The sequence below is a fragment of the Pteronotus mesoamericanus genome, unplaced genomic scaffold (assembly GCF_021234165.1).
Source record: "Pteronotus mesoamericanus isolate MK-2021 breed Mesoamerican mustached bat unplaced genomic scaffold, CSHL_Meso_final scaffold_54, whole genome shotgun sequence".
In the NCBI taxonomy this organism is placed as follows: Eukaryota; Metazoa; Chordata; class Mammalia; order Chiroptera; family Mormoopidae; genus Pteronotus; species Pteronotus mesoamericanus.
This window is the reverse complement of record NW_026555321.1, coordinates 41,456,901-41,471,475: the sequence shown is the minus strand read 5'-3', so window position 1 is coordinate 41,471,475 and position 14,575 is coordinate 41,456,901. Positions and strand designations below refer to the sequence as shown.

Here is a 14,575-nt window from a genome sequence, read left to right as displayed (position 1 = left end):
TAAATTTGTTTAACTTTTTAAGGAACACCAAACTATTTCTAAAGTAGCCAATCATTTTACATCCTTATCAGCAGTATATGAGGATTTCTTTTACTTTACGTCCTTGCTAATATTTGATGTTGTCTATCTTTCTCATTGTAGCATTTAGTGGGTTTGTTCTTCCCTAGTGACTAATGATGTTGAGTATCTTTTCATCTACTTATTAGTCATTCATATATTTTTGATAAAATGTTGATTTAAATCTTATGCCCACTTTAAATTCGATTATTGTCTTATTTAGTTGTAAGAGATCTTTATGTGTTTTGGACACAAGTCTGTTTTCAGATACATGATTTGCAAATATTTTCTCATACTATGTGTGTTCTCTTTTTGTTTTCTTAGTGGCATACTGTTTTCCAGTTTTATCGAGATGTAATTGAGAAACAGGATTATTTAAGTTTAAAGTATACAGCACAGTGACTTGACTTAACTGTACGGTGAAATGATTACCACTAATTTACTTAACATCTATCATCTCATATGGATTTTAAAAAGAAAAAATGTTTTCTTTCTTGTGATGAGAACTCTTAAGAGTTAACGCTCTTAAGAACTTTTAAATATGCCATATAGCAGTGTTAACTATAGTCATCAAGTTGTATGTGCTATCCCCATTATTTATTTATCTTGTAAATGAAAGTTTGTACCTTTTGACTCCCTTTATCCAATTCCCTCAACCCTTACCTCTTCCTCTTGTAACCACAAAAATGTGTTTAATCAATAAGTCTAGCTGGTCTTTTTTTTTTTTTCTTTTGTGGATAGGCCTTTTGATTTTGTATCTAAGAATTCAATGCCTACCTAAGGTCACCAAGATCTTCTCCTATGTTTTCTTCTAAAAGTTTTATTCTGTTAACACTTACATTTGGGTCTGTGAATCACTGAGTTATTTTTTGTTATGGTGTGGGTTGAATGTCTAAAATCATTGTTTTTGCATGGTGATATCTAGTTGTCCTAGCACCATTTGTTAAAAAGACTATCCTTTTTCTACTGACTTACATTGGTACCTTTGTGGAAAATCAATTCGCCATAAATATAAGGGTTTATTTCTGAATGCTTGTTTCTGCCACATTGACCTATATGTCTTATCTTTACAGCAATACAATCTCTTGATTACTGTAGTTTTATAGTAAGTTTTGAAATCTGGAAGTATAATTTTTTTAATTTTAAATTATGTTTTATTGATTATGCTATCACAGTTGTCCTGATTTGTCCCCCTTTACCCTGATTTTTCCCCCTTTACCCATCCTCCACCCAGTAGCCCCCACTCCCTCAGGCAATCCCTCCACCATCATTTATGTCCATGGGTCATGCGTATAAGTTCTTTGGCTACTCCATTTCCTGTACTGTACTTCACATCTGCATGGCTATTCTGTAACTACCTATTTGTACTTCTTAATCCCCTCACCTCTTCACCCATTCACCCACACCCCTCTCCCATTTGGCAACCAACAAAATGGTCTCTGTATCCATGATTCTGTCTCTGTCCTTCTTGTTTGCTTAGTTTGTTTTTTAGATTCAATTGTTGATACATTTTTACTTTTTGCCATTTTATTGTTCTTAGTTTTGATTTTATTCTTTCTCTTTTAAGTATTTTATTTATTTATTTTAGAGAGAGGGGAAGGAGGGAGAAAGAGGAGAGAAACATCAATGTGTGGTTGCCTCTCATGCACCCCATACTGGGGACCCATCCCTCAACCCAGGCATGTGCCCTGACTGGGAATTGAACCGGCGACCCTTTGGTTTGCAGGCCAGCACCCGGTGCACTAAGCCATACCAGCCAGAGCTGATTTTCTTCTTTTTCTTAAATAAGTCCCTTTAACATTTCATATAATACTGGTTTGGTGATGATGAACTCCTTTAGTTTTTTCTCGTCTGGGAGGCTCTTTATCTGCCATTTGATTCTAAAAGATAGTTTTGCTGGGTAGAACAATCTTGGCTGTAGGTCCCTGCTTTTCATGACTTTGAATATTTCTTGCCAGTCCCTTCTAGCCTGCAAAGTTTCTTTTAAGAAGTCAGCTGACAATCTTATGGAAGTTCCCCTCTGCGTAACTTTTTTCTCTTGCTGCTTTTAAGATTCTCTCTTTATCTTTAACCTTTGGCATTTTAATTATGATGTATCTTGGTGTGGACTTGTTTGTGTCCATCTTGTTTGGGACTCTGTACTTCCTGGACTTAACGTGTCTATTTCCTTCACCAGAATTAGGGAAGTTTTCTTTCATTATTTTTCCAAATAGATTTCTAATTTCTTACTCTTTCTCTCCTCCTCTGGCACCCCCATGATGTGAATGTTGGATCTCTTGCAGTTGTCCCAGAGGCTGCTTGTACTATCCTCATTTTTTTGGATTCTTTTTTCTTCCAGTTCTGATTGGTTGCTTTGTGATTCCTTATGTTCCATATCATTGATTTGATTCTCGACTTCATCCACTTTACTGTTATTTCCCTGTAAATTGTTCTTTATTCCAGTTAGTGTAACCTTCATTTCTGACTGGGTCTTTTTTATGCTGTTAAGGTCCTCATTAAGTTCCTTAAGCATCTTTAGAACCAGTGTTTTGAACTCTGCATCTGATAGATTGCTTATCTCCATTTCATTTAGCTTTTTTTCTGGAGTTTTGATCTGTTCTCTCATTTGGGCTATGTTTGTCTTCTCATTTTGTCAGCCTCCCTGGGTTTGTTTCTATGTATAGAGCTGCTTTGACTCATTGTCTTGGTACTGGAACTTAATGTAGTAGGTGTCACCCAAGCTGGTTATTCAAGGCACACACCCTTTGTGTGGGCTGACTACACTCTCCTCTTGTAGTTGAGCCTTGATCACTGTTAGCAGATCAATGGGAGGGATTTACCCAGGTCAAGTCAGCAGCAATGATTGGCTGTGACCACCACCAACCTCCACTCTCATTGGAGGATCAGCTGTGCAGGAGCAGGATGGCGGTGCTCCAAGTGGTCTTTAGCTGGCCCTGGGGTTTCCCAGGCAATGCAGGCCAAGGTCAGCCCCCACCTATGTTTTGCCCCGGACCACCCTTCCTGAGCTATAAAGCAATCTAAAATGAGAATGCTAGTTGTGCTGGGCTTGGAGATTCCCAGGCGAAGCAAAGCTGTGAATTTAGGCTGGCTGCTACTAGTGCCATGCCTGGGGCTCACTGAAGCCAGCTGTTGCTTGTTTGATAGGATTTAAGAAGGTATGAAGCCTGAGCCAAGACCAGCCATTCGTATGGAAAAGCAGCTTGGTTGGGCCCATAAGTTGGGAGGAGCGGAGTCCCTGGGATCTCCAAAAGTGGTCAAACAGTGTTAGCCTTGTTGGTGGAGTCTCAGATATGGCACCAGCTTGCCAGCTCTGTGGGTGGTAGGTTTAAAAAAGGCACAATGGCCTCTGCTGGCCTTGATGCCAGACACTTTATTTACTCCCTGTGTACCACTGGTGCCTTTCAAGCTACTACCCTGGTGCTGGAGCGCAGAGGGAGCGAGTCTGAGTAGGTGAGTCCATGTATGGGTTCTTTAAGAGGAACTGCTTGGAGCTCCAGAAATTTCTTCCACGGACTCAATCCTCACTGGTTTTTACAGTCAGAAGTTGTGGGGACTTGTTTTCCTGGCACTGGAACCCTGGGCCTGGGGTCTGGGGTAGGACAGGGACTCCTCACTTCTAATATTCCCCTCCCAAATTTTTATCTACTATGCATGGATGAGGCACCAGCCTCTTTTGTGTCTGAACCCCTCCCACCAGTCTGGATGGATGTGGTTTATTTAATTCCGTAGTTGCCAGACTTCCATTCAGCTTGATTTCTGACGGTTCTAAGTGATGGTTGTTCTGTATTTTAGCTCTTTTTTTTTTTCCTCAAAGATTTTATTTATTTATTTTTACATAGGGGAGGAGAGGGAGAAAGAGAGGGAGAAACATCAATGTGTGGTTGCATTTCACATGCCCCCTGCTGGGGACCTGGCCTGCAACCTAGGCATGTGCCTTACACTGGTAATCGAACTGGCAACCCTTTGTTTTGCAGGCTGGCTCTCAATCCACTGAGTCACACCAGCTAGAGCTTTAGCTGTATTTTTGATGTGGTTGTGGGAAGGGTTGAGCCAGGACTGACTATGCTGCCATTTTGACAGGAAGTCTGGAAGTGTAATACTTTTAATGTTAGTTGTTTGGGTTCTTTTTTTCCAAAATTGTTTTCGCTATTCTTGGTCTTTCGCATTCTATATACGTTTTAAGATTACTTTGTCATTCTTCAAAAAAAGTAGCTTGGATGTTGACAGGAGTTGTGTTGAATATGTAATCAATTTGGGAGAGAATTGCCACCTGAAAAATAGTGATTCTTGCAAGCCAGGAACTTGGAATGTTTCTTCATTGTTCAAATCTTCTTTACTTTTTGTCAGCAATGTTTTGTAGTTTTCAGTATGCAAGTCTAATTATGATGTTAAAAGTGAGTTTTTCATACATGTGTTTTAATCAGGCTGAAGAAGTGCCTTTCTGTTACTAGTTTGTGGAGAGTGTGAATTAGTGTTGAATTTTGTTAAACACTTTTTCTGTATCTATGGAAATCATTATGTGGTTTTTGTCTTTTGCTAACATGTTATTTTATAATAATTGATTTTTGGATATTAAACATTAAACTAGCCTTACATTACCTGGATAAATCCTATTTGGTCATGAGTTATAGTTCTTTATGTTCCTGGATTTGATTTACTAATATTCTTGTTGAGGATTTTCTCATCTGTATCCATGAAGGATATCAATCTGCAGTTTCTTTTCTTGTGATATCTTGCCAGTTAATATTCTTGCTGCTCTGAGAAATCTCTTCAGGCAGGTGAAGGTACTTTTAAAAGACCTAGGACCAACGGAGGGGAAGGGAAAGATGGAGAAAGGAAAAGAGAAAGAAAGCCTGTTATGTTTTGTGTATGTATGACACTTTAAGTGTTTAACTTGAGGTATTTTCTTGCCAGTTAGGGTGGTTTAGATTGTAACTTCTCTATAGCTTAAGACTAGAACCACTACATGTTGTACAGGAGTTATTCACAGCAGCCCTACTCAGGAATCCTGCCCCTCTGTGAATCAGACCTGTGGTTGGGGCATACACTGTCACCACCGGATGGCAGTGTAAGTTTCTACTCTGCGAAAGTAGAATTTTGGAAGGTGTCAGAAAAAAACCTTTGAATACTATATTTGCATTTTAATTAAGGAGTTGCTTTTAATTCCATTTATTCTTAGAGGGTATTTTATTTCTATTGGTATGTGCATTTTCAATATTATGTATTTGGCACATATATCTTAAATTACAAGTTGAGTAACGGGAAAATTTTAAGTAATGATAGATATTAATGAAAAATCAACTACCCATTTTCTATAATTTACACAAATGGCTTCTGTAATACTGTCATAATCTGGTATTCCCTTTATCCTGTTTTAAACTACCAGTAATAAGTTCTTGAACATTAAATGATGTTAGGAAGAATACATTAGCTATAATATTCCCAACTAAACAGAAAATAGTAAGTCAATTATCAATCTTAAGAAATTTCAGTTTTGTGATGTGAAATTTGAATAATTCTCAGAATCTTTCTGATGTTTCCTTCAGGTGAAATTCCTAAGCAGGTTAAAGTGAAGAAATTGAAGAACCTAAAGACGCTGGATTCTAAACCTGGTATTGACTTTTATTAATTTCAAAATCTATACATATGCGGGTACATGGTAAAAAGAAAACAAAACAAAAAAAACCCTTTTAACCTTGTTTTCTTTACTTCTTAGGAGTTTATACTTCTTATAAGCCATATCTAAGTAGAGATGAAGAGATCATAAAACAATTACAGAAGGTAATTATTTACTTATATTACCAATTTAAATTTTCTTATTCAGGTATGCAGTATCCAGTTAGGCAGTGTGTGCTTTATGTATAATGATATGAAATGAGGTCTCTCTTTTGAACCAAAGTTTCATAAAAATCAGGAGACTACAGTAGCAGCAACTATAGGCTTAAAATTGGGAGCTGGAGCTGCAACCTAGTGCCTATCTTCCTAGACACTTGGAAGTTATAATGAAAAACATTAACAGTAAGGGATAGTTAGAAACAGTAGGGGATGGATACATTTTGGAAAATGTAAGTAGTATTAATATAGCAAGTATGAAATAAAGGCAGTCTTCATTGTGAACATTGTGATACTTTTAAGTATGAGGTGAATGTTTTACGTTTTTCTTTAAGAATTTTTTCCACAGTATATTGAATTTCAGATTAAATTTCAAGATAAAAGTTCTAGGGCTTGTTTTATATCAGGTAATATATGTATACATATTATATATCAGTTGAACTTTTGTAATTATCCATTGGTTTATATTCCCTAACACTAGGATATAGGTTCTTATTGTTTCCTCTTTTAAGGGTGTACAACAGAAACGTCCTTCTGAGGCTCAGAGTGTTATTCTGCGACGCTATTTCTTGGAACTGACACAAAGTTTCATCATTCCATTAGTAAGTTAACATATACATTTACTTAATTTAATGATTTGTTGAAGGTTATATGAATGTTTTTCCCATCCACCAAAATCTTGTATTAATGGATGTGTTGTGTCTGCTCATGTGCTTAGTGATTAAAAAAATAGAGTCCTTTGCAAGAGACCTGGACTCTGTTCTTGTATTAACTGTGTGACTTTGGAAAGTCACTTCCTTTTTCTTACCTCAGTTTCTTTCCAATTTTTTTCTAAATACCTTTCAGGTTGTTATGAATATCTTAAATGAAATAATTGTAGTAAAGTGTTCTATATTTGTTGCATTTTGCACCTTAATAGGTTATTCTGTAGCTTCTTTCTCTGATTTTATTTTCTTGAACAGAGTTTGGTATCATAACTGTAGCTACATGATGACAGGGGTCTTACCTGTCTTTCTTATTATCTTTTTCTCAGTTTGGTATATGGCAGCACTCAATAAACATTTATGGGATACATAACTGAATGCTGTGGATATTCCATGAAATTCATAGGAAGTCATTAAAATACTAAGTGAAGCCTCACAGAAGCAGGCGGTACCATAATGTGGTCCTAGTCTGTAAAATGGGTACAAGAGAGATTCCATGTAGTTTTTTGTTGTTTTTATTTATTTTTTATTCAAATACATTTGTCTTTGTTTTCCCAACACCACTTCTCCCTACCCCACCCACCCCCACCTCCCACCCTCAGTCCTTCCCCACTTTGGCTTTGTCCATCGGTCCTTTATACATGTTCCTTGATTTGACCCTTCCCGTTCTTCTTCTTGTAACCCTCCTTCCTCCTTCCCTCTCATTACTGTCAGTTTCTTTTTTCTTTCAATGCTGCTGGTTAAATTTTTCTTGCTTGTTCCTTTTGTTGATTAGGTTCCACTTACAGGTAAGATTATATGGTACTTGACTTCACCTCCAGCTTATTTCACTTAGCATAATGCTCTCCAGTTCCATCCATGCTGTTGTGAAGCCAATTTCTTTCTGCTGTGTAGTATTCCACTGTGTAAATGTACTGTAGTTTTTTGATCATCCCATTTACTAATGGGCACTTAGGCTGTTTCCAGTACTTGGCTATTGTAAATTCTGCTGCTGTCAACATTGGGGGGCATAGGTTCTTTTGAATTGGTGTTTTGGGATTCTTGGAGTATAATCCCAGCAGTGGAATTTCTGGGTCAAAAGGCTGTTCCATTTTGAGCTTTTTGAGGTAATTCCAAACTGTTTTCCACAGTGGCTGCACCAGTCTGCATTCGCACCATCAGTGTGCTAGGGTGCCCTTTTCTCCACAACCTCGCCAGCATTTGTCCTTTGTCTTTTTTCCCAAAGGACAAATGACCATTTAATGATCTAATGATGGCCATTCTGACTGGTGTGAAGTGATATCTCATTGTGGTTTTAATTTGCATCTCTCTGATGGCTAGTGATGCTGAGCATCCTTTCACATGTCTCTGGGCCCTGTGTATGTCCTCCTTGGAGAAGTGTCTGTTCAGGTCCTTTGCCCATTTTTTAATTGGATTGTTTGTCTTCCTGGAGGGGAATTGTGTGAGTTCTTGATATATTTTGGAAATCAAACTCTTGTCTGATGTATCATTAGCAAATATATTTTCCCATATGGTTGGTTTCCTTTTCACTTTGCAGATGTTTTCTTTAGCCATGCAGAAGCTTCTCATTTTGATGAAGTCCCATTTGTTTATTCTTTCCTTTATATCCCTTGCTCTAGGGGACATATTGGTGAAAATATTGTTGCGTGGAATATCTGAGAATTTCCTGCCTATGTTCTCCTCTAGGGCTTTTTTGGTGCTGCGACTTATATATGTCTTTTATCCATCTTGGGGGGTTTTTTGTGTATGGTGTAAGTTGGTGGTCAAATATCAGGTTTTTTTGCATGTAGCTAGCTGTCCAGCTTTCCCAACACCATTTGTTGAAGAGGCTATTTTTACTCCATTTTAAGCTTCTGCCCCTTTGTCAAATATGAATTGACAGTAGAGACATGGGTTTCTTTCTGGGCTCTCTATTCTGTTCCATTGATCTATGTGTCTGGTCTTATGCCAGTACCAGACTGTTTTGGTTACAGTGACCGTGTAATAGAGTTTGATGTCAGGTCCGTGTAATTATTAGTGTAAAGTAATCCATCTGTGAATACTATGTGAGGGTAATCTGGAGATCTTTGCTATTATATATTTGCAAGAAATATTCTTTCTTGCTTTGTGGATGTTAGTTTGTTTTATGCCATTTACATTTGTTTACATAAATGAACTTTTCTGTGGTGCTTAAGAGCATGGATTGAAATCAAGTAGATCTGAATTGAGGTTTAAACTGTGTGGCCTTGGGCCAGGGTACTTAGCCTTTTGAAGGCAGGGTACTTAGCCTTTTGAAACCCTGGGTTCCTAATAATACTTGCCACATAGGATGGTTGCAAGGATTAAAAGAGATTATACATTTTTAAATGTTGAGTGTATTTTGTGGAAAGTTAATTATTATCTTTAAGAATGTGTAGTTGCTTGGGTTAGCTAAGGTTAGGTACATTTTTATTGAACGTCTGACTTCTTGATTCAATCTGAATTTAGCTTTATCATTATGAAGGGTGATGATGTTGATGTCCATTGACAGACCATGCGATGAAAAACTTGGAAACCCATTTTTTTAAGTAGGTCTATTTAAATGTTTTGGAAGACTCTCTGGGTAAGAACACCTAACTTGATAAACTTTATTTTCTTGATTTTAGGAAAGATATGTGGCAAGCTTGATGCCTTTGCAGAAAAGTATTTCTCCATGGAAGGTATAAATATATTCAATTAAGTTCCTACTAGAGTCCTCTAACTGTAATACTTTCTGTTAACATATCCATTTCTAATTTTAAATATAGTTTGTTCTTTTTTCCTAGAGTCCACCTCAATTAAGACCATTCCTTCCAGAAGAATTTATGAAAACACTTGAGAAAACAGGACCTCAGTTGACCTCTAGAATAAAAGGCGATTGGATTGGACTTTACCGGTTAGTCTTCTTTATTCTTTTTCACCCATCTGTAGAGCTTTACTTAAAAAAAAATAAAAACAAACCAAAAAAGACACCCAAAATAAAAAACTGGACCTAAGTTCTTTAGTTCAGAATTCCATTGTTTCACATAGTTCTTGGATATTAGGAAAGATATTAAGGAGAAGAAGTAAATCATAATCAAACTTGCTTTTTTAAAATTTATTTTTATAGGCATTTTCTAAAATCCCCAAATTTTGATGGTTGGTTCAAGACCCGGCGGAAGGAAATGACCCAGAAATTGGAGGCACTCCATCTAGAGGCTCTTTGTAAAGAGGTTAGAGTATAGCATGCTTGTGTGATATTAACAAATATTAAAAAAAAAAAAAAAAAGTTACCCTTACAGGCTGGAAAACAATCCATAACTACTACTTTATAAATAGTAATAGCTTGCTTTTCTAGATCCTATGCTCTTTGCTAAGGACTGTGTAGGTGCTCTATAGGGATGATGTCTTAATTTTTATATTTCATTGAAGTAGGTTTGTTGTGATCTGCATTATGGGACATCTGAAGATTATTAGTTGAGTTACGTGCTTCAGATCACATCACTGCTAAGTAAAAGAGCAGGCAGGGAGCTAGAGCCCACTGCATTGGCTCATAAGAGCTGACTATACATCTCTTTCCCCACTCCGCATTCACTGATCTCAAGTTAGTAGTTTGAAATTGGCTATAGTGGGCATATAATACCACAGAAACTGACAAATGGTACAAACCAGAGACTTTTTCTGGTTGTTAAATATTTTCCAGCATACCACTGGGAAGAGTCAGGATTCAAATTTAAGCAGTCTAACTCCAGATTTTTTCTAGCATGCCTTATTAACCTCTTCCAGTTACTTTTAACATTTTTTCCCTGTATTTGGACAGATTTTTGATATTCTGTAATATGTTACCAAACTGTTTTAAAGTAAGTGAAAATATAAAGAATAGTCTCATTTTCATTTATATTTAGCTTGAGATGGGCTAGCCTCAGTGTAAATTTTCTATCACAAACTTGTGGTGATTATAGTTTTAAGAGAAGGAATACGATGAAGACAACCACAAATAAGTCCAGGAAGAGCTTATGTGAATATGCAAAGTTTACATTCAGTATTATATTTATGTTCACAGTTACCTTCATTTGTTAGTCATGTTCCTTATAAATTCAAGTACTCAGTATTTAGTGGGGTAGGAGTGAGTATTGTATTTTAAGTTGCAGTATTGTTTTTCGTGATTGATCTAAAAGGGCTACCTCAGAAAGGAAGTTCTTAAATTTTATTTTACTGCCAAACATTCAACAAATGTCCTGGCTAATGTTGAAAATTATCTAATTAACATTGTTAGACTATTACATACAGAATTATTTTTGTACTATAACTCTATATCTGGGTGAAATACCTGTTCTCGTTTTCCTTCCTGTCCTTATCAGTAGTTTTACCTATTGAAATAGAGTAGTTTTAAAAGGATTTTGAGTACTTAAATGATTTGGGATTTGTTTATTCTTGTAGGATTTACTTCTCTGGACCCAGAAACACACAGAAGTAGAAACAGTAGACCTTGTATTGAAACTAAAAAGTAAGCTGGTATGTAGCCCAAACAGGCAAAGATCTTTGCACATATTTTCTTCGTATTTGAGGTAACAGTCCATGATATATCAGACGTAACCTTTTTAAATGAGAGGACTGGAGATTGGTCAGTTGATGGTAGATCTGTCTGAAAATACTTGGTCATGCAAGCAGATCATAATGTTGCCATATTATTTTAAAAGTATTTACATGGAATCTAATGAGCTCTACAGAACTATTGTCACTTATATTTAATACTACGTGGTATGCACAAAGTATTATCAATTTACATAGAAGTCCTTTACTGAATTCAAACAGTATATTGTTTAAATGGCATGTTCCTTGCTTTTTTATAGTTTCTGTAAATTCTGGTTGAAGTTCGAAGTTTCCAAATCATTAGACCATTAAAAATGTTTATTTAGAAAACACAATGTATTAATACAGTCTCAAAGGATAATTTAAATGCTTCCAAATGTTCCTTCTGTAGCTGCAGGCTGATCGAGAGCATTTACCTGTGAAACCTGAAACCATGGAAAAGTTACGGACACACATAGACGCAATTATCTTGGCATTGCCAGAGGACCTGCAAGGCATACTACTCAAAACAGGCATGACGTGATATCTGCCAGGATTCTCCAGCCAAAAGGACTGTGTGTGCATCATGAAGTATACTGACATTTCAGTTGGACTCACAAAGGAGATCTGGAGTGGAAGATAGCTGTAAATGCTAGCTACAGGGTGGAAAGGCTGTTCTGACTTTTTAGTGCATTATTTTAAAAAAATGGATATCTGAAGGCATTTCTATATTTTTAATCGTGTTCTAAAGTGCTCTTATGAGAGACCTGTGGGGCCATCAGTATAAGTGATTCCAAACTGCAGTGCTGGCACTGCCAATATTTTTTTAAATTGGTGCTGCTTTGCCCAATCATGTTCAACTCAGGGGGATATAAAAATAGCATTCACACTGGCTATCTTCTTAAGAAGAAGGAAAAGACTGAACTGTCCGACTGTAGTTAGAAGTAATTAATGCTTTTGTAGTGCCTTCTGTTGTCCTACATGTTTCACAAAACCCAGCTGCTAGTCTTGAAGCTTCTTCTTGATTATGATATGTAATTATGTAAGGCATACTTTTGCATAATTGCTTAAAAAACAATATGTTTCTTGCTTCCCATCATGTTATTAGTAGTGGCATGGTATTTTTTTTCCAATTGTCATGTATGTTTCATTTCATTTTTATTTTTATTTATTGATTTGAGAGAGAGAGAAAGATGGAAAGAGAAAGAAAAGAAAGAAAGAAAGAAAAAGAAAGAAAGAAAGAAAGAAAGAAAGAAAGAAAGAAAGAAGGAAAGAAGGAAAGAAAGAAGGAAGGAAGAAAGGACAGAAAGAGAGAAAAATCCTTTTGTTGTTCCACTTACTGATGCATTCATTGGTTACTTTCTTGTATGTGCCCTGACTGGGGATTGAACCCACAACCTTGATATATCAGGACAATGCCCTAATCAACTGAGCTACCTGCCCAAGGCCTCTCATTATTTTTTATACCATTTTCAAATTTAATCAGTTTCTCTGAAGGCAAGAAGGCATCTCATATTAATTATGGAAGAGTAAATTCCATTCTAACCTTTATTAATTGCTTCCTTTTTAAGTTAATTAGTTTGTATGTTTTTCAGAGACATTTAATTATAAACCTCATAATCAGCTACTTTTTAAACTGAAATATTCTTAAAGACATTCATAAACATTTTATATCACAGTCACTTGAGTGATTATAAGATTTTCAGCATTATGTTTGTTAGGGTCCTCCCCACCCCAAAATTAGTATTTTTCAGAACACTTTTCCTACTGTTGTTTGACTTGGGAACTTTTGCCTGAATCACTGTTATAGCTAGTTTTTTGTTTCTGTTTTGTTTTTTGTTTTTTTACACTACCTTGCCAAAAATAGAAGATTGTGGTTTGGTTTACTCTACCAAAGGTGTTTGGTGGTTTACTCTACCGAAAGTGTTTGGTTTGTGTTAGAAGAGGAGTGTCCTACAGAAGCCACTGTTTAAAATAGGCACATAAGACATTAGCACATATGTAAATAGCTGCTTCTTGAATTACCCTCCAAGTAAACAAACAAATTTAGTTTTATGTGTTTGTAAAAGAAATGGCTTCAGAAGCTATCCTTTTCTGTTAATATAACTCCTGGCTCAAGAAAAGCTCCTTGTGTTTGTAACTGTGGTCTATACTCAAATATGCTCTTTTCTCATGGGTATAGTCTCTTAAAGCATACCTCAAAGTCAGAGAATATGGCATTTGAAAGAAATGATTTGTTTCAGATCATATGAGTTATTTTGTGAAACAGCAGTTACCCTGTGGAAAAGGGACAACTACTTTTAAATTGCTAAAGCATTTCATATCTTTTTGGGAAACCCTATTTAGATATAAATGATCATCTTATTATTTTTTCAAAAGGTATATTTTAATAATCTCACAATTTATATGCACTTTGTCACTAGAATTTAAAAGTTGTTAGTGTCATATCAAGGATATTTTAAATTACTACAGAACGTATCATTTCAAGTTTGTTTAGCATAGCTAATGAGTATCAAATGATGCCAATTAGCATCATGATTATCTTTATATTTACTATATTTAAATAAAACCTAACGAACATTGAAAACCCTAACATACTTAACCTGGTTTATCTATTAATTTCAAATTGCTTGTAAAAATAATTTAAAATTGCACTGGGTATCCAAGAAAGACTGACTGGTAACTTAATTTTGGGGTGATTTTCAGAGTTATCCTCCTTCCCTACCCCTCCCCCCCCTTTTTAGGAGACATTGTTAAGCTCTAAAACCTGCCATTTAATGTTTATCTCCACCAGCATCAGAAGAAATCACTGCTTTCAGGGTGTTATGTAATGCCTAGTGCCTTCTGTTTTCATTGAAAAAAGAGGTTTTGTGAAGGCATTTATGGTCATTACTGAAAACCGAATTAAAGGCCTTTGATTTTAAAACACTTGAATATCTTGCATTATTTCTGAATAAGGTTGGAATGCTTTAAAAAATGCACAGTAAATGAAATGTGCATTATGGGATTCCTTTTACTTCCTAACTTTTTAAAATTCTCATGAAAACCTTCTTCTGTTTACTACTCTATGAACAGATGAATAGTCCACTTTAATGAAAGACATCAACTAAGTGATCTCACATTCTTCTTAGCAATGTATTGATTATGAAATGTCCTGATGAAAATTTTTTAGCTTAATAATCTAGGTATTGTTAGATTGTCTTTTGTTTGCTACCTTTTCCTTTTTTAACTTTAAATCTCAAATTACTTTTATTTCTTCCTCTTCATTTTTGTAAGTAGCAAGTATATGATACTGTTCTTTGGATTTTAATTTATTAATAATAAAATATGTTGGATATTACTCTTTTTTTAAGTTACTGGGTAATATTCTTCAAAGGATGCTATAAAATATTTCAGTACATTTAAAAGTGATGCCATTAAAAATTGTCCTTTTG

The 14,575-nt window shown here is 35.7% G+C and overlaps 1 protein-coding gene across 2 annotated transcripts in view; it reads left to right on the top strand.

Annotated features, from left to right (window-relative positions):
- The window catches only part of DENND6A (DENN domain containing 6A), a 57,177-nt gene extending 43,008 nt beyond the window's left edge, over nucleotides 1-14,169 (top strand). Inside the window, exons 12-19 of one of the 2 annotated variants that reach the window (XM_054595685.1) lie at nucleotides 5,604-5,669; nucleotides 5,774-5,838; nucleotides 6,402-6,491; nucleotides 9,218-9,271; nucleotides 9,377-9,486; nucleotides 9,700-9,802; nucleotides 11,010-11,084; nucleotides 11,554-14,169. In XM_054595685.1, the coding sequence (XP_054451660.1) occupies nucleotides 5,604-5,669; nucleotides 5,774-5,838; nucleotides 6,402-6,491; nucleotides 9,218-9,271; nucleotides 9,377-9,486; nucleotides 9,700-9,802; nucleotides 11,010-11,084; nucleotides 11,554-11,685 (695 nt within the window). In that variant the 3' untranslated portion in view covers nucleotides 11,686-14,169. The remainder of the gene's footprint in view (nucleotides 1-5,603; nucleotides 5,670-5,773; nucleotides 5,839-6,401; nucleotides 6,492-9,217; nucleotides 9,272-9,376; nucleotides 9,487-9,699; nucleotides 9,803-11,009; nucleotides 11,085-11,553) is intronic. The other variant, XM_054595684.1, reaches the window with a different exon arrangement.
- The last annotated feature ends 406 nt before the right edge of the window (nucleotides 14,170-14,575 follow it).